The sequence below is a fragment of the Patiria miniata genome, unplaced genomic scaffold (assembly GCF_015706575.1).
Source record: "Patiria miniata isolate m_02_andy unplaced genomic scaffold, ASM1570657v1 HiC_scaffold_16, whole genome shotgun sequence".
Classification (NCBI taxonomy): domain Eukaryota; kingdom Metazoa; phylum Echinodermata; class Asteroidea; order Valvatida; family Asterinidae; genus Patiria; species Patiria miniata.
The window spans coordinates 4934594-4955206 of NW_024037054.1; the positions used below are offsets into that span (position 1 = coordinate 4934594).

The following is a 20613-nucleotide window of genomic DNA, read 5'->3' on the forward strand; positions in this document are numbered from 1 at the left end:
AACTTCCTAAACAACTTTATGGTGCTAAGTATGATGTTCAAATGATGTATGTATATATGACATAACATCCTCAGTGAATATACGGAATCCATCACGAACAACCTCATCAAGGTACTGTACTTCCGGTAGATTACATCTGTGTCGTCCAAATAGTTGTAGCAGCAATGTCCGAAGTCAGTACAAACAGAACAGTTATTTAATGCTATCAAATGTGAATTTAGACGGGGGGGGGGGGGGGGGGGGGGGGGGGGGGGGGGGGGGGGGGGTTCAAATAGAACACTGTAGTTTACAAGGTAGAAAGTGGCAATGAATGAGATTAAATAACCAATGAAAAGGAGAACACAAAAGGCCTTCAATTATTGGAGAGACTCACCTGTCATCTTCTTACAGGAGCTATCACATGTAGCTTGAACAGTCCTCTGGTCTGTGAACTTGACACTCTTCTTTGGTGCTGAAAATGACAATTTAGTTTAATTTATCCTGTTGCACTAAGGATTAGTTTTGCATGATTTCCTTTCAAGGTTGCTTTTTATTTAGGCCGCCTGATATACAAATCTGTGAAAAAATGAACATGCACATATATATGAAACAAATGCAACTTGGCCCTTACCTGAATTAACTGGCTCACTTTTTCTTTTCTTTGTTGACAGGGTTGGGGACGCACTGGTACATGTACTAGACCCTGTACAAGGATTTAAAAGAGGTACATGCAGGCTTTATCTAGTACTTCATCATCCTTCTGATCAACAGGTGGTTTTCTGTCTAATAAACATTAGCCTTGTGCCTTGAAATACATTCCAATCCTTTTTTCATTACCATGTTATTTCATCTCTAGGTGCATAGGGATCTGTTCAGTGGCAGTGCCTCACTTTTACACAAAGTGGCTACAACTTGTTTTCCCTAATTGGTTACATTGAAAAATAATGTGACTGTTTTCTTACTTGGGCGGTTTACTTTGGTCTTCTTCTTCCTCCTGGTAGGTATTTGCCGCGGTGTCATTTGAGCGGTTTTGTCCTTCTGTAAATGCAGAGGAAGCCCCCCATCCTTGACAAACCCTGTGCTCAATTTCTCGGTGAGATATTTTATTTGGAGTGATGCTGTTTTCAGAATATCAGCATCCTGACATAGGAATGATGCATCATGAAGATGCTTGATGGCTTCCTGAAGGTGATGCTGTCTAGTTGTTACTTCATTGGCAGAAGATTTGACCTGCTTGTTGGGCTCTTCTACTGGCCTGTCTTGTGACTGACTAGATGAGGATTCGGTACACGGTGCTTTTTCTGTACCGGAATCATCATGGTCATGGAGGTTGTGCAGGGAATCTTCGGGGTGTGTGAGCCAGTGGGGCTGCAAAGTCAGATAAGGACTCTCTCTGTATGAAACAGGTAAGTCATCCCATGTCAAGTTAGAGTTGGAGAGAACTGCAAACAAGTGCTTACATGGTAAGAATGTATGCTTCCAATCCTGGCATTCACACTTGGGAGCCTGATCTGCTGACCCCAAGCTTACTTCGTATGATTGACCCTGCTTTCCGCTTTCACTTCTGACTTTGAAGCATCTTGGTGCTGTCATTGCTACATCATCTTTCTTGTACACCTTCGAATTCTCCAGCCTGCTCATCATGTGTTTAATGACATGTTTGGGTCTGTTGTGAAGAAAATCTGGTACTTTCATGCTGTATGACTTATTGAAAGTGCTCTGCCTCCAATTTTCACGGGCGTATCGCTGCATTTGAGCACTTACAAAGTCCTGTGTCAGAACTTCTAGCATACTTGATAGTGATCCAAGAGAACGCAGTTGTAAATGGAACGATTTCAGACTGTGGTTAAGGGATTCCACTCCATTGTTTGTTGTAACCTGCACATGGAATCCAGTCTCAAAGAAACTCTGGCACCATCTCTGTAGATAAATAACATTTTTAATGTTGCTCATATTTTTTTATACTGTTATTTCAATAGAAAACTATAAATGTATGTTTCTTTTGTAAGTGATAGTCTATTTCATGTTGCAGATTCACTGATCTCTGCATGTATGAACTGTCTGGATAACATACTAGAAAACCACATTAGTCGTTTGAAGCCATGATTGGGGAGACAGGTGAGTGCTTGATAAAGGACAAGTTGCCATCTTTGATCTGTCCCCAAACATTGTCATTCAATTTTGAAACATTGTCATTCACCTGGCTCACATTTTGTCGCTTATTAGGTTCCCTGTGTTTCAAGTGATGAGTTTTACTTTTTGAAAGCTGCAGCTTGTTTTTGGAAAAATAAAATGTACACAGGAACAAAATGCATGCTAAATCAATATACAAGCTCACTGTATGTATACTTCAAACATTCGTTTATCAGCGGCCATTTTTGGACACACGGGTGAACTGGTCAAAAAATATTAGGAATGAATTGATGGTGTAAGGGGCACATGCTAATGCCAAGTGATAATGAATGACTCGGGGGGGGGGGGGGGTATCATTCTTACTTCAAGCTGAGAAACTAAACTCTGAAGGGCCCAGCTACAGTGTGATTGAGCCAAAGGCGTGTTAAGAAGTCTTAGACAGACCCCATGTGTGACTTAGGGAAACAGCCAAACAAACTATCAAATAATGCATATTCAACACTTACCTCAGGGATGGTTAGCCACTTCGAGTTGACATAGGCTTGTAACTGCTTGTTCATCCTGTATAGTGCACTCTCTTTGAGGCATCTCACTGCCTCATTATACTCATTCTCAGTTGGAGCACTTGCAATGTTCCTCATCATTGTGAGAAAAGTCTCCCTCTCTGTTGGCAAGAGCTGATGTTTTGCTGTACACAAGAAAAACATATCTCAAAATTGAAACGTGAACAATTAGTTGTGTTGCAGTTCTGTAATATTTGTCTCGCCTGGACTTTGTCTCACTTGAAAAGTTTAAGTCCAACTGGAACCAAACTTGGGTCGTCTATGCAAAGTGGCAACCTTCATATAATAGAGATTTCAAAGGTCAAATTCCAAGTTCAAAAGTCATCAAAAGGTCAAGTTGCCCTTGCCAATGCACCTCCAACAGTCTGGCCGTGATAAGTCACTCTTTTAGAATCAAGGATTGAGAACCATTTGTGTTAATATTTCAAGCCATGTCAAGTTTCTGCAGATGCAGTTGTTTGACAATGTCATCAATCAATGTTGAACTCACAGTCCCGTGACCACCGTAGCCATGCTTGCTCTCTATGAAAGGCACACAAATAGCATTTGCTGTTTGGGAATGTTTTCTTGATAGCCTGGTATTCAGCATCACTGTAGTCGGTCATGAAGTAGCTGAGGAGAAAAAAAATAAAACATTATTAAGTGTAATATTTTTATGAATTTCAAATAAAATCACTCAGACGCTTCTCTGTTAACAATTCAAGCCGGGATTATTTTGACAGTGACTTGACCGTGGCATCAGATTAGTTTTCTTGAAGCTCCATGCCAGATGGGTTCACGCTGTCATCTGTGAGTAGAACACCCTGATATTTCCAACCTTGCTCGCTGTAAGCGGGTCACTGACAGATATTTCCAGCCTCGCTCCCTGCGTGTTTATCTGTCATTCTTTCCAAATACCGCAAAGCCTTTGCGTGTAATTATACAAATCATCCAATGCAAACTGGTTAAATTAAATTTCAGTTACATATCAAACTATGCAATAAAAAAATTATTTGGTCCTAAAAAAAGGTTTTGCACCTCAAAACAGTTTAGTCAGAAAAAAACTGCATTATATGTTGTGACTAAATGTGAAGCATTTCAAAGTCAGTAAACTCCCAAAACTGATTACAAGCGAGCTTGGTAAAACAAAATGTTTCTTATTATTACTTTTTTTCAAAGTAAACTGAAACTTACCTTGGCTCCCAAGACTTCTTTGCATCATCGCTGTTCATCCACTCTTTTATGACATGAAGAGCCTCTGCAATACTCCTAGATGTTTCCTCTTCAAGGACAAATTCTGCAACTGGGATGTACCCTATGTTGGTGCGAACTGCCATGATGAACAGAGGCAGTGCATACTTTGATGTCTTGTAGGTTGCATCTAGGAGTACCATCTCTCCATAGCGTCGCAGTAGTTCCTGCTGTTGCTGTGTCTGGTGAACAAACAGAAACAAGTGCCCTGTGTCGTCTTCCTCCTCGTCGCCAGATTTCTCTTGACACTTACGAAGATGGAAGCTTGACGTTGGCTCTGTTACTTTCCACTCGTTTATTTTTTGTTCAGTGTTGTCCACGTCCAGTGCTGAATATTGTCCAGCAACCAGGGCCCTGTGAATGTGGTTTTTCACGTCCCTGCTGGTTGGGTAGTAAGCACGATCGCTCGTTTGGGGTTTGACCATGTCATACCTGCAAAGATCTTTGATGATGTATTTGTCTAGCAGTGTTTTAATTAGTGGACACGATGTGATTCCTGACCCAACAAGCTGGTATATTTTTGCCTTGACCATAGGATGGATGCGATGGGAGAAGCCTTCTTCTTGAGTGACATCATGGCCAGTGTGGGCTGTGACCTTAGGCAGCTGAAGGTATATCCGTCTTGTAGAGCTAACAGGAGATGATGTGTTGCTCATATAGCTGCCATGGATTGCATCAAGTGCTTGCTGACGGGTTTGCCTGCTTGCATTCAGTGGCATTTTAAATGATTCAAATCTGTAACGCAGAGAGGATTAACATTCATATTTTTAAACTCACTATACCCTTGGGGGCCCCAAGGGGGGCCTTGATCCCCCTGCTGTTAAGAACAAAACTACAATGTGTACATAAATCACCAAAAATTCTAAAGAATTATTTCCAAAACCAATTTCGTACGAGCATGCAATGTGTATTTAATGCTACATGTACTTTATAGGGGGCCACAGATCATTTAGAATCCCAGATTTCCCTGGGCCTTTAAGCTGCACTTGCATTAGTTCTTGAATACCCCAATGGTTAAAATTTGAATACATGCAGTTAACAAAGTCCACTAAACATAGATAACTAATTTTTTTTTTCAAAACAACCATAGGCAACAAAGGTTCAGAGAGGTCCGCTGGGATTTGTAAAGGCCGGCCAGACTTGCCCCCCCCCCTCCCCCACCTGTGCACCATATGGGTAATGGTAAAAATACAATTTTATGTTTACCACATTTATCATATGTCATTTGTCACAGGTTAGTATGTACCTGCTAACATAACGGATGATGATTTGGGCTCTGCAGCACACTTTCCTGGTGGTTTGAGTGGCGAATCTGCTCTTGCTCTTGGAGCTGTATGCATGCTCAGGATCCAGTGCCTGGGAGTAATTCAAAGTAAGACTGTTAATTAGAACACTTAGTTAACATTATTATTGACTGCTGTGATTTGGTTTACGACCTTTCAACACTGAGGAGCTATGTGCCACTTAACCTAACCCTCCATTGTGAAAAAAGCCTAATGTAAACATGTTCATTTGTTATTGAATGGGGATAATAGTGTGATAGAGCAGCTATGAATGTACAAACTACACATTTAGAAGAGCTCCATCACCCCCGTATTCAATGAATAAAAGTGCCTTAGTTTTGTTGCTATACCTCGTCCATGTTCTGCAGTTGATATTCAGTCCAGTATTTTTGTGTGTGTGATTATACCAGGCATGGAGTGATTTGATGCAAACATATACTTAAATATGATTTCTACTGTACCATACTCTCCTGCTTGACGGGCCTCTTGTGGGGTTTGCCATATTGGCATGACCTTATGATTGTCCGGTCAACCATAAGTGGTACTCCATCATCAATGCTGTGAAGCTTCCAAAGCAACCTTCTGCTTTCTTTCAGCTTTCTTGATTGTTTCTTCAGATCATCAGACCTAGAAACCAAGTTAGTCCGTGAGCAGATTATCAAAGTTGTAATGCTCAGCTAGCTTTATTATTGAAATGATTATTCCTTGGTTTATTTGCATGTAGTAGCTGAGGCAATATGCGAAGAGACTGAGCATCTAGCTCCATCTAGACATGACAGCATTCAAAGTGGATGAAACAATTGCAGGTACCGTACCTAATGTTATAAATGTATGTAGTGTGCAGTCGCAATCATGGGTACTTTGTATTATGACAAACAATTTGAAAAAGAATGATGCGGTCTGGTAAATTTAGAACAGAACAGGGCCTGACCTAGAACAAATTGCAATAGAATTTATTTTAATGCTATCACGCTAAGGGAATATCACAGAAAAAATCTCATTTCATCAGAGGGGGTCAGAAAAGTTCTTTTCACTTTTTTGCTACTAATCTAATGCAGGGATGGAATGCATCAGATCAGGACTCTGCCAAATGCAACAACTTGCAACAACTTTTTACTACTGTTGCATTCTGTTGTATTTACTAGGGTTAGGGTTAATTTGTTATCAAGCTTAACGATTCAGAATACGGAACACTTTTACCTGGACAAAATGTCTAGATTTATTCGACTTTCCCTATCTTCCAGATATTGTTTTAGAAAAAAAACCTGGAGTTATCTCACAAGCACAAGTGGAACACATAATGATGTAGTGCGTCTGTGCTATGTGGGACACAGATGCACTTCATTTTCCATGTTTCAACAAATTCATCTTCAAGCAAACTTGACCACTAAAAATATTTAACGTGCATGCAGTACACAAATTTTTCAGCAGTTACACTATAACATGTGCAGTTTGTACAGAATGGCGCTTGCATCTTAGAACAGTGCGATACGCGGAGTGCGTTATATGTACTTTGGCTTGTTGCCATAGATCGACTTATCAGGATGGAGAATTCAAGTTTACTTTAAGAATAGATTTTATATATGAATATCTGTGCATATTCATTGTGTGACTTGAAATAAGTGGGTTTTATCAGCATGTTTTTGCTTTAGGAGGGAAAAAATCCATGCCTCAAACTGATATCTGAGACCAAGCACCAAGTAGTGCACAAGCAAGGCCAGTACCAAGTGGTACAACCCACGGCAGTTCCACGAACTATACTACCGCGAATTTTGCAATGCAACGGGGCAGGATATAATATTCAAATTAGACGTACATGTATGCATGCATCAGTGTCACAAAACTTCAGGTATTCCATAGGAACTCACTGGCAAAGCTGTGATACACGTGTGACATGGAAACAGTATAGGGGGCCGAGTAAAGTGTCCACCACCAACCAACCCACCCACCCACCAACATAAGCAGCTCTGGAGGTAGCCAATGGTTTATCTTATTGAGTTGTTGCCTGAAATGTTTGTGTGACTTGTTGGTGTTGTAGTTTGGCAATGCCAAGGTTAAGTGGTCATGGATGAAAAGTGAACCTTTTATTTGAGTAGTTTGTCAGTGAGATAGAATGTTGTCAAAGGTATATTTTTTCAAAAGATTCGGTTCAGGCTAAATTTATAGATTTAAGGTGGTAATTTTGGTATTTGTTTTTCCTATGCAAAAAATAAGTGTTTATGTGATTTTGTGATTTTTACGCAGAGAGAAAGGCCCATAATTTTTGAAAAACAACATGCAAAACAAAAACTATGGTCATGTCTCTATCAATTTAAAAAGGTGCTTGCTCCTTGGTCCTGGCTAAGACAGGACACACAACTCAGCAATGATGTTTTCTTGCCGTATGAACACTATTTAAAGCATGGCCCATCCTTAACGTGCCTATTCATATTACCTCCTGATTTGGTGGTGGTACACTTACAGTGTATTCTTCATCTGTACCAGTGACGGGGGACACTCTTTGGGACAATGCAGCTCCGATTCAAGTGCATTTCAACTAAAGATAATTGTTGCCAGGTTACACAGCCTTTTTCATTTTTCTTGTTTTTCTTTAAACTTTACCACAGTGCTTTGGTCCTTCCTCCCACCTTATCCCCTCCAATCCTTTCTCCTCCCAAACTCTCCCCTCTGTATCTCTACTCGACTCACTGTCACATTCCTTTAGATCTTTCCCCCTACCTTTAGTCGCATACTCTTTCTTATGAATAGTTTCAATGTCGTACCTGCTGCTACTTCAGATTCAAACCAGCCAGCTGATCCTGGCAAGCTCGGTGGTCAGGTGGTAAGACTTCTGCACTAGAAAGCAAGAAGGTTGTGGGACTCACTTCCCACCCCAGTGACGACTTCTCACTTTCACTGGGGGGGGGGGGGGGGTTGATGGTATACGTGTTTGTAGGTCTGCGAAGGTCAAAACCTTTTATTGACTGTCTAGTACTTGTTTGTTATTGTCTCATAGATGAGATGAGAGTCCCCTAACTGCCAACTCCAATGTCGAGGTTGAACAATGTGTGCACTGGCTGGGCAATCACACAATATTTTCAGAGTCTGACACGTGTCGGTGCTTGTGGCTTTCCTCAGACACTTGTCCTTAATGTCTCGTCGTGTACGTCAGGTTGGATAGCAGTTCCATTCCTCCCCATCTGTCACCGTGACCTGGGTTTGACTCCCGTCTGTGCCAATAAGTGGATTGGTTTTTTAGTCCCTGCCTGATTCTGTCACCCCTAGATCTGGTGGAAATATTGATGATGTAATTTATTTATTTTTCTCCTTTCAACCCTGCATATACTTGTGTGTCACCTGCATGTTTTTATTCACTTGTACCATTGTCATGTGTCTGAATGTCTTTCTAAGCTCATCGCCTTGGTGCCTAACATTGTTGATTTCTAAAACAAATTGTTTGAAATCATTCTTATTGATCCAGTAGTTTGATGGCAAATATTTGCAGGAATAGGAAAAATGTCACACTTTTGACCATACTTTTGAAAAATGGCCCTTGTACTTGTAAACACTAGGATGACACTTAGAGGGAATGCACAACATTTGCTTTTGCAGTTATTTTGAGAAATAAATGGATTTGGAAGAATAGTATGTTAAAGCAAACATTGTTCATCTGACTTGTTTCACGTTTTGGGCTTGTAGATGCTGGAAAAAAATAAATTGCAAAGAAAATGCAAATAACTAAATATGAGAAATTATGAACAGTGTTCTCCAACACTGGTCAGCCGACCAGCGTTGATACAAAAATACACCTTACGTAAAAATATCGGCACATTGGGGGGCATGATTGTACGGGATGCTTTAGACTGTCATTCCCTAACAGTTGAGTAAAGAATGTTGTGGTAATTTGATCTTTTTGTTTTTTTATGTTTGCAAATATTGTATCTTCCCTTTAATGGATAGGAAATCAACCGTGCATGCTCTCTGAACAATCACTCTGGAATATAAAATTCCTCAATTTTAAGTTGCCAGGAAAAACCAGGTTATCAGGTACCAGCATGGTTGTAAAACAATTGCGCAGTCTGTTTTCTTTTTGATATCATAGATGTACTTGCATGCAAAATTTTTCAACAATTTCTTATAATCCTAACATGGAATTATTAAAAATGGTTTTACTTAGGGCTCCCTTATTGGTCATCTGGGTTGTTTTTGCCTCTGAAGTAGTTTCAGTCAGTTAGAAAAAAAAGGAAAAGTATGACCTGATCAAAAGAAGATGCAGTAGCACTCGTGTGGATCTTACATTTAATTTAACAATGCCATTGAAATGTGTATATTCTCCCAGCATTTGTAGTTTCATTGGTCTTTGCAAATGTATCTTTGTTGTCACGAAACCAATAACACCATATTTTGATATAGTCTAAAGGTATAGTAGATCTGCTTTTACTTGCATTATGCTGCTGTAGTGGCAAACCGGTACAGTAAAAACTAAAATATGATAAGAGGATGTTGCATCTCCTTGGATTCCACTGTATACAATATTTCGCGTTTAAACCTAGTATTCATTGTCAATAATTGTTCAAATCAGGATGGAGGACCAAACACAAAAAAAGGGATGCCATTCAAGAAACTAACATTTTACCAGTAACTAAGCCTGTGACCGACTCAGATGGTACACTTGGTAAACAGAGAGACCTCTGTGCCATGAGTGATGAGTGAGTGTAGTGATACATTTGTATGTGTTGGCAACTTCTCTTGTTGGTTATCTCCAGACATGGAAACTCTCATGACCACCTTGTGACAGTGGTTTAACCATATACTTGTCAAAATTGTCATTTCAGTGCCTTTGAACAAAGGTTCTTATTTGTGAGGATTTGGATGAATGAATGTGGAAAGTTCCATGTACATGTATCTAGTTGACAAGCAAAATATCACATAAATTGTATAGAGAAGAGTCCGGGGTTTTTGTCCTAGTACATTTGAAGATATAAGTTTAATAATGTTGAAGTTCCTCTCCCTGTGCCGTTTTTGAGGTTTAATCCCATAGGTTAATGACGTTTTTAACTATTCATTGTTACAGATTTGAGTCGGGACGGCAGGATGCCTGACAATCTTCGCCATGGGACAGCTAATTCACGGTACTAGCGGGGAATCGTGCATAGTTCCAGAGGAAGAGAAACTGAAAACAGTATGAATAGATCGTTATACCTTAACAACTTTCTAATTGATTATCATTATACAAATAACGAATGTTTGTGAGTGCGATGGTAAGAATAATTTCATGAGGTGACAGATTGAATGTTCTATTCCACGAGGCGAAGCCGAGTGGAATAGAACATTCAATCTGTCATCAAATGAAATTATTCTTTCCATCGCACGACCGTAAAACATTCGTTATTTGTTTTATACAACACCTGAATAAATTCTCGTCATTTGATTGGTAAATTATAAACTACAATTTATTTTGATTTTTAAAGATGTTGAACTACCCCTTCACGAAAATGTTTGAACCCAACGCTGTAGCGCTGGCTCCTTGGAACAATACACGCTACGCTGAACGCGCACACCAGCATGCATTTTGCACGCAAATACCGCGTCATGGAACAAGCGCAAAGTGAAACGGTATAACGCATGGGTATAACGCATGGTCGCACCGTGCATTATACCGAATAATAATATGTCACGTGATCTACAATTCACCAATCAGATGACGGGGATTTATTCAGGTGTTGTAAAAAAACTCTTCTATCATGAGACTTTGAATAACACGCTGAGACTATTAGGCCATCAGCCTGGGGTTTGGTGTTTGGTCAGTATCAAATCAGGGCAGAAATGATTATAGTGAGCAAGGTACAATGTTCACTGCTCCTAGAGTAGTAACAAGCATTTTGGTGGACATTTTGAAACACAGTCAGGGTGATATTTTCAACTCTGGAGGTGTATACCTTGCCAAAAATCAGAATGACAATTATTCCCCTCATTTGATACCGGCGGCCAAAATTTTGGCTGAGGCTGATGGCCTTTGTAAGAAAGGATAGAGGTCTCTTAGTAATATGGTTGCTTTGCGCCTGTAATGGGAACTGGGAAACAAGTTGATTGGAAAGATTTCTCTTGTGAGTTTGTTACTAAAATGAATGAACATTGTGTGATCGAGTCACCTGTTGGAATATAAAGTAAACGGTTCATGTGGCAAGAGGAACTTGAAAGTTCCAAGTAATTTTATCAAAAGGTTTATGCCTTGCACAGAAATTTACTCCCGAATCTTATGAGTGTGATGGAAATAAATCTGTCTTGAAGCGACCTTTTTAAAGTTGTACAGTTGTACTCTTTTAAATTGCTATTTTTTTTTGCCATTTTGATTTCTCTTGAGACATAAAGCAAACATGCCCAAGTGTAGTTATGAAGTGTAAATTTTACAAATGCAACTTTTTTTCTCTTTCTTAGGCTGTGTGTTCTTCCTCTTAGATGAATTTGAGTATATCTATCGCTGAAGGGCAAAATAAGAACCTGTTGTTGAAGAAAATTAAAAGTTTAGGCCCCCCAAAAAAGTACTCGGTCTCTGGTCAGCGCGCGTGTCGATTTTAACCATACGCGTCAACCTTTCTTTTCCAAATTAACACGGAAGCTACAACAGCGCCCTCTATTGCCGCATTTCAAATTTTTGTACCAAGGAGCACCAAGGAATGGGGAAATTGCACCAAGGCAAATGATAAAGGGCACCAAGGCAGATTATGGAGGACACCAATGTATAATGAGGACACAAAATAGTACCCACCTTGTCTGTACAATTCAAGCTTGGAAAAAACAATAAAAACAAAAAAACCACACACACACACACAAAAAACCGCATCGCCTCATCAATTGCAGAACTTCAGTCTGACCAGAGACCGATTACTATTAATTTTTTTTGGCCTTATCCCCCAAAAAGGAAATTCAAAAATTTAAACTCACTAATTTCAATAATACATTTTTTAAAGCAGAAATTGAATTGTCCTGGATAAAAGGTCAAGTTTTGTGGCTGTTCTTAAACACTTCTACTAGTTCATAGATAGTCTACCCATCCCTATTGGTCGAGAGCCTGTCCATAATAAAAAATGATCTTCACCTTCCGATTACAATGTAGGCCTAAAGACCTGAGACTTTATCTGGCTTTGTTTACAGATATTTTTTATAATTCTTGTAAATATTTATTTAAGCACTCCATCTTCTGTATTTGAAGAGACAACATTAGATTTACTCTTCTCTTCATTTTACAGAAATAAAAAAACAAGAGATAACAGAGAATTTGCTTCAGCCGTTCCTCATTCCCATTTCGACACCGATCCCCCTGGTGTCACACTATGGAAGCGAAGACAAAGTAAACAAAGTGTGATGTCATTACAATGTAGGTCTCAGGCCTATTATGCATATAGCCCACTGCCCAGTTTGAAATGGAACTGCTTAAAAGTGGCCAAATACATATTATTTCCTTATGCCCAAGTGGTGTGCTCTATAGGACCAATAGGAATGAGGAACTTGTATTTATGAACTAGTACAATATCAGTAGTAGTAGCTTACATACATGTACGTTTATTGTAGTGAACATGTTTTCTTCATTCTGGTTCCAAAATCTTCATCCACTCACTTGTTATTGTCTTTTATAACTAACAAAACAATTTAAAAACAACCTTTTTGGTAGGTTCTTTTTTTGGTAGATTTGCTTTTATCGAAAGTTCCTTCACAACGTAGGGTAGGCTATGAAGGATTTGTAAGATTTTGGAAATCATAGACTTTGGGAAGAATGCCGTATACTGATTCTACTTTGGTGGTAGGTTTGTTTCACAAAATGTATTTTCATTCTAAATTCAATGTTCAAAATGTACATGTCACTTGTGGGTTATTTAATCTCCAAATACACAATGATTGGATTGACTCTAAGATTTTATATGTGGCATGACGAGGATACTACATTCTTCCCATCACTTTTCCACTAGTAACAGTAAGGTAACACCAACAAAATGTAACTGAACACAATGAATGTGAGGTAACAGAAATAAATCAAAACAAACATATTTTATTCAAAGACAACTTTTGCAAACTTATAAGTGTGATGTAAAATTCTTTTTAAAAAACAACTTTCTCTATATTATCTATCAAAATGAAGTTTAACAATGCTCAAGAAATCACACATTAAACAAGATCTTTGTCGATGTTTGAGTAAATTTATAAAAAGTAGGATTGTTAATAAACAATTGAGACAACTACAACCAAAAAATGTCCAAGAGGAATGCATTACTGATTAAAATGAAAAAGTAGAGATTGAGCACAGTAAGCCTTACTTCCAGAATTAGAAAGCACTAGAGTGCCTTCTAATTTATAGGCCTATTCTAGAAGTCAGAATAAGACCCATTCCAATCATAATGCTCATAATTATTTAATAGGGCCTACTTTAGTTTCAGAAAGGCCTTTTGAAATGTGAAGTTTAAAGATGGACATTGACACTGAATGATTGATAAACTAAGCCAACCAAGAAATCTTTTTTTTTTTGCCAATTCACCAAAATTTTTAATGTATTTTTAATGACAAATTACCAATTTTGTTTAAGCGCAGAATAATTATATTTTTTTTATGCAGAAGGCGCACATCCAATGCATTAAATTGTCCAACAAAATACAACTGTAATACCAACACTATACAGTAAACATGATAAAAATCAAACATAACCAATCATGCAGATTCCATGCGAACTTGAACATTGTTTTATAATTACCAAAATACATAAGATGTCATCGATGCCCGACTGTGGCAATCAAGAACTGTGTTCAGCTCATCTTCATTGGAGACCCATCCAAATGAATGATTATCCGTTTGGCTTTCCAGCCTGAAGCAGCTAGGCATCCACTCCATCTTACTGAGCATCGGCACGATCGTTGTCGCTCTGCATGCTGCAACAAGCCTTGCTAGGCTAGTGGCGCGCTATATCGCCCGCCGGCAAGAAATATTAAAATTTTTGGTTTAATTTTGCCGCGAAATCATATGACTTATGACCCGCGCCCGGCGCGGCCCGTACAGACGACGCGCGCGTAGACTATCCATTGCGCGTCTGTAGCAACGATTGACCTCGATCGGGTCACAATCTCTTTCAATTGGGAATTCGTATATGGGCACTGGGTGAAGCCGTTCTACGCTGTGACGTCATGCACGGAGTGCCTGGCTTATAGCCTCACTCGATTAAGACCACTGGTTGGCCATGGATGGCATAGCAGATCAGATCAGTAATAAAAGCCTCATCTTGTACAAAGTTGACGGCTCGGCGGCGATGTTTACAGAAAAGTAAACATGTTTGCGTATCAAATTTGCGCTAAGCAAGACCTACCTTACGGTTGTCACAAGCAATGCATACACTTTAAAATAAGGCAAGTAAACTGATGAAACACGTACCCGCTTTGAGTGATGTGCGAACTCCGGAAAATGCACGTCAGGCCACGTAGAATAAGTAGAATGACCGCTGAAGGGATTACGGCCTCTTTTTACTAGATGAGTATCGTCTTTGATCCCTTCATGAATATTCTGTCTCATCAAGAAATCTAGGTTGTGTATTTTGTCGGAACGCATATTGTGTACCGAATGTGCAGGCCTACTACTCCCGGTCAATCTGCACTGAACAAAACAGGGCCTGCCCTAGAACAAATTGCAATATAATTTATCTTAACACTGTCTCGCGAAGGAAGTACAGATAACGTAAAAACTAATTTAATTCCATGGACTAGGAGTGGAATTTATTCACTATTCGCGACTAATTTGTCATGATACGTAAACAGTCGTACAGGGCGCAATGTTTTCTTTTGCCTCCGTGGCCCGTCAGAAAATCCGTTCGCATCACGCACGAGACTTCGTGAGACACGACTTTTCACAGCAGACGACTTTTCTATGTCCACCTGGATTATTTACTGAAAATAGTCACTCAGTATGCTCTATAAACCATTTCTTCGCGGAAGATTGTTTTGCATAAACAGTTTATTTTGAAACAAGGGCCGGCAATAATTTATGTAGGAAATGACCCATTTGAAGTTAACTTTTAGGTGTCCAAGCACATAGGCCTGAGTCCAATTTTAAATTTTAGGGCCAAATCCGGGATTCATGTAATGGTTTGAGAAATTTAGGTCAGGGGCTTAACTTTATAAATTGCCAAAAACGTATACTCAAAAAGCCTTAATGAAGAAAAATATACGTGGGCGGCAGTAAAAATGTAACTGAAGTCTGGTCTGTATAATACATGTATTAGAGAAAAGAAATTAGGCAGTATAAGTGTATTAATATACAAATAATTATACGTGCCCCTACATCAAATTAGTCTTCCGGCCGGGGGGGGGGGGGGGGGGGGGTTCAAACCAACCTCCCTGTCGGTGTCCCCATGTCATTGAGTTAATTTATAAAGTAAGGTTTTCCCGCTCAGTTTAATGGATTTGGCATCCAAAATGATGACGAATCACCCATTTTCGCACGAATTTGGATGCACGTTTAGAGTCAACATTCAATTAAAGGGAATATACATCATTTGCTTTTGCTGTAATTTTCAGAAATGGATGGAATTGGGGGGTTGGAAATATGTAGCATATATAGCTACACTGACTTTTTTTAGGTTTTGGGTTCGAAAATGCTATAAAAACCAAGAAAAACGATCATTTTCCTGTAGTCTGGTTCCCTGACTCCATATAAGAAGAAACAGAGCAGTTTACATATATTGGGGAATTGTAAGGTCAGGGAACCAGTCTAGCTGGCTCGTACCCGTTCATAGGTTTGTAATAGATTGCAAACAAGTGCGAAGGTCAATTGGGGCCAGTATTTGGAAAAAAGCCAGTTGTTTCCAACGCTGATCGGCCGATCAGCGTTGGAAATTGATATAAAAATACCACTTTTCTTGAAAATGACAGTATACCAGGTGCCATGATTTTACAGGATGCTTTACACTGTCATTCACTAACAGTCCAGCAAGGTATTTCAAAATAATTTGATAGTTTTATTTTTTGATGTTTGCAAATGTTGTATTTTCCCTTTAACCTAATGGATCGTTCGATTTAAATGCAAAAGCATTAAGCATGTGATTGCGCTTTTCAACGAATCAATGTCAAAGATAATACATCATGTCAAATTGTACGTTGCGTCAGTTGTTCCAGGGGCAAATTCGCCATTAGCAGCATTTGTGAAATGCGAGCAAGGGAATTAGAGACCGGTTCACGTAATTGCTTTTTGCTCGTCTTTGTTCTTTGTTCCAATTTGAAAAAAACTCATACAACTAACTGTTTCCCACAAGGTTCGGCTATAAAGAAACAGCCACAAAATGAACAGATTGATAATTTTTTTTTTTGCATAAAAAGAAAGCACATGTATGAGGCATAGAAATATGAACTTTCCCAAATCGCAATTTAAGTCTAGAAGATATAACAATCAAGAATATAACAAACTAATATGTGAACACGATAAAAAGAGGGCAAAGGATTTGATTGTTTATATGTCGACTTTCGTGTATAATGTTTAATGTTCTCGCATCAGCAGTTTGTAATTTTACTGTTTAGATTAAAGACAGATAACAGATACTCTGAACATGAAGGGACTAGAATGAAGTCAATGACAAAAGAACATGTGACAAGTTTAAAAATATCTCGCATCTTGCCTTCGTTTCCCATTATTTTGAATGCTGAAAATACTATACGAAAATGTGCAGAGATGACAAGGAAAATCAGATTCTAATGCAAATAGCCCTAAACCAAACCGACAGCTAAGTTGAATGATCGGTTAAACCGAATGACCTTCAATTTATGTCAGGTCTGAGTACAACGAACTTGAACGTGTGAAAACTAATACGAACCACGGTAATGACAGCAGGGAGCTAAAATTCGCTTCAAAACGGCCACTTCCAAGATAAAAATGAATGTTTTTTTTGCGAATTTGAAGGCACAAACCCATCACCTATATGACAGTGTACTAATTCAAGTGAGAATTTCTACGCAAGCTCATTAGCATAAAAAGTGCCCACAACTTCTTTTTGAAAAACGGAGACCTTTTGGTTTTAAAACGGTGGAATTGTGTATATATGGCAAGGATCAACTCCCTGGGTTTTGGGCTTCCATCTGAGGGCAGGCTTGATACAATTACGGTTGAAAAATGTATTTTTGGTCCTATTATTGCCTTAGAAATTGGAAGGATGCCACTTGTAAAAATGGCTACATGCATGCAGGCTTGCGAACTATCACTTTTCGGGAGTTGATTTTGTTTTGGTGTTTTTTTATAAATGTAATTGGCTAGTCTACCCAGAATTCAAAAAAAAAAAATGAAAAGATGAAGGACAAGACAATAATTTTCATTTTTGTTTGAGAAACCCCAGTGATGTCGGCTTGCATGTTATTTGGCTCTGAAAGTTGTTGATTTGACACTGTCTTCAATGGGGCTTGAAGTAGTTCAGTGCACTCCTTTCATATATACCCGGATATAAAGCTGCATTCCCACCCTGGCCTTCTGATTCGCTGAAATGAACAAAATACCGCCAAAAAGCGATCTTATTGCCTCTGCAGGTAAAACTTCAGTTTGTAAGTAATAATACACGGTTTTATATTTTGTATAGGCCTACTGGTGATGTCGTGACCAAATGCTCATGCACAAGTATATGTGAATGCTGGAGCAGACAGCACCATAGGCATATGGTAACCATGCATTATAAAAGCAACACTAACAGTTGCTATGCGTTTGTCATGGTAACTAATTATCTACATATGACGTGCTCCATCTTCCTCATCAAATTACATCTCCGTGAAGCTGCGCGGTTAATAATTGCTGCCATAAAATACCTCCCCACCGATCCGTGAAGCAGTCAACAGGTTAGAAGCTGGCTTGTCACTATGCCAGCAAGCCAAGAGTTGACGCAAATCAAGCGGCAGATATAAGAAAGACATCTTGAAAGAAGCACCAAGTGCCTTAATTAGTTTCCCGGTGAAATATCGATCGATTTGAAATTAAATTTGGTCACCTCATCCGTTATTTTTCTGTGAGAAGAGAGCGAAACACACCTTGGGTTGGTCAGACGACCAGGGAGTTTGGAGAATATGGCCGGGCCGGGGATATATCTCGTGGCTTTGGCCGTATTCTTGCCGCTTACTGAAGGTAAGTAGTACACTACACGCTCGACATCATGTCAAGATATTCGGAGAATAGCATTTCAGAACTTTGTTGGATATTCAAGTAGAAACCGACATAAAATTCAAGTATGGTTATAAACAATGTGTATTTGTTTTTCAAAAATCCAATTTCTGTTGCCACCGACCGAATGTAACAAGCAAAAAGTGTTTAAAATTGTGTTAGGCAAACGAGACGAATAAAATACCGTAAACATCGATTGTACAGGGTGAGTAGAAAAAAACGAACCCAAATGTCGGGACTATTGTTTTAGTGAAATTCTGCATGTATCACTTTCAAATCTAAATTAAGATATCTAAGATATAAAAGCCCGATTCATAAGCTTTCTTTTAGTACAAGAATGATTTATATCACTCATGTACTTTTTAAGTTTAGTAATTTTAAACGCAACCGTTTTAAAGTTCTGTTCACGGATTACAAAAAGGTGTGCGTTCTTTCAGCTAAACGAAAACAATCTCCATTGGATTTGTTTTCGGTTTGCTGAAAGACAACTTAACCTTTTTGCTATCATGCATGGACAAAGACAAAAACGGTGGGGATGTGTTTAAAATTCCGTAACTTGCAAATTACACGAGTTGTTTGAATAATTCTTGTACTAAAAGGAAGCTTTTGGATTGGGCTTTCATATCCTAGATTTTGAAATTGCTACATGCAGAACTTCACTAAAACAATGGTCCCGACATTTGGGTTTCATCTTTTTATTATTACTCACCCTTTACTGCACTTGCCTTCGGGACCGGTATCAGTGTTTTCTTCATGGACCAACTTTTTCCCTTTCACTTTAAGCACACACTTGCTATGTAGGCCAGGAGCCAGAACCAGACCCAGGCGGTTACACTCGGTACCGCTGGGTGCTACAGGGGGAGGCTTCCCTCGACCCGTGCGGCTGTACTGCTTTCCAGCTGGGCGGCGTGAACACGGTGCCTTCCGGTGGCGTCGTGCGCTCCTTCAACGTGTCTGAGCTCAGCAAAACACCGGAGGAGATTCGCCGCACCCTTGGCTGTCAGCAAGGCAAGTTGTGCTTAGGGCAAGACCATCCAGTCTTCAACAAACACAGATATTGACACGGAAAAATCGCAGACAAACGCAGATAAACATACTGGACTGATTACTGACGGATGTGATGCTTTTGGTATAGAGAACAAAAATCGCGTATCTGGTTTAGATACCAGAACTTCTAATGTTATCATCGCTGCATGCAACCATAAGGTTGTGACTGATAGAGTATGTCTGCTGACGTATTTTTATGATTTTTCAACAGGTGAGGTACACCAGCAGACGTTCATCACGAGACCAGAGGGAGGAAACGACATACTGTTCCCGTTCGGCCAATTTGCAGCTCCCCTGAAAACCACATTCCAGCTCCAAGTGGCCGATCTATCAGCTGGCTACTCACGTTTTTACCTGGCCACAAGAACAGCGGATAGGCCACCATACATGATAGGTAAAGATGTCTTTTCCAGTTTTCTTGTTTTAAGTATGGAGACAAGTAACAAAAGATGCATTACTGTTGACAATTATAAAGGCCACATTTTGGCGTTCCCGGCCAAGTTCACCGAAGTTGTGTTCTTGTCATTAATGCGCTATCAAACTCACGCGGTTTATTAAATTCAAAACAGACGAGGTTTTCTTGTTATATTGTTTCATCCATCAAAGCGGGCTGCATTTTGAAGCTTTTCTCTTAAATGTATGAAATCATCTTGACATCCCTTTTTTGCTTAATCTCATTGAAAAATGCACTTTTCCGGACAAATGAGGGCGCTGTTGCTGTGATGTCATTTCAGGAAGACACTGTTGAGTTGAGGGGCTTCTGTGCAAATTGTGAACGAAAAATGTGCTCAAGACAAGGAAAACGTTTTGTAATGTGACAACACTTTGCTCATTGGCCTACTGTCATGTACTCAAACGACAACGAATCACCAAAGAAATGAACATTTTAGGACAGCAAAATATCCAAAATTCCGGCAATTTTTTTGTGCTGAAATATTACTGTAACATTGAGTTTTCTGCCTGAATTTACATCACACTTTTGCTCATAAAAAAAATTATGCAACTCTTTTTTTTATCGTTCCTTTTCGCCTTTGGGTCATTTATTTTCGTCCTCGCTTTCCTCGGGTGGTAAGGGAGGATATAACTGAAATTCACAGTTTTCCTGTTTTTTTGTGTTGCAATTTCGAAGGTCTGCATTGTATACCATTTTGCATTGATAAGTGGCAGATTTTTGTTTTATCCCGAAATGAACAATCGTCAATTCTGTAAAATATCTGTGCACACACTGCAGT

General features: G+C 39.3%; 1 protein-coding gene across 1 annotated transcript; it reads right to left on the minus strand.

Moving 5' to 3' along the window:
* Positions 1–356: 356 nt before the first annotated feature.
* On the minus strand, positions 357–14360 carry LOC119723202. Its single transcript, XM_038193763.1, has 8 exons — positions 13911–14360; positions 5650–5815; positions 5152–5261; positions 3849–4640; positions 3166–3287; positions 2619–2800; positions 942–1899; positions 357–451 (listed from the first exon to the last, which is right to left on the minus strand). The coding sequence occupies exons 1-8, from the start codon at positions 14057–14059 to the stop codon at positions 357–359; spliced, it is 2574 nt and encodes an 857-aa protein (XP_038049691.1). The 5' UTR covers positions 14060–14360.
* Between the last annotated feature and the right edge of the window lie 6253 nt (positions 14361–20613).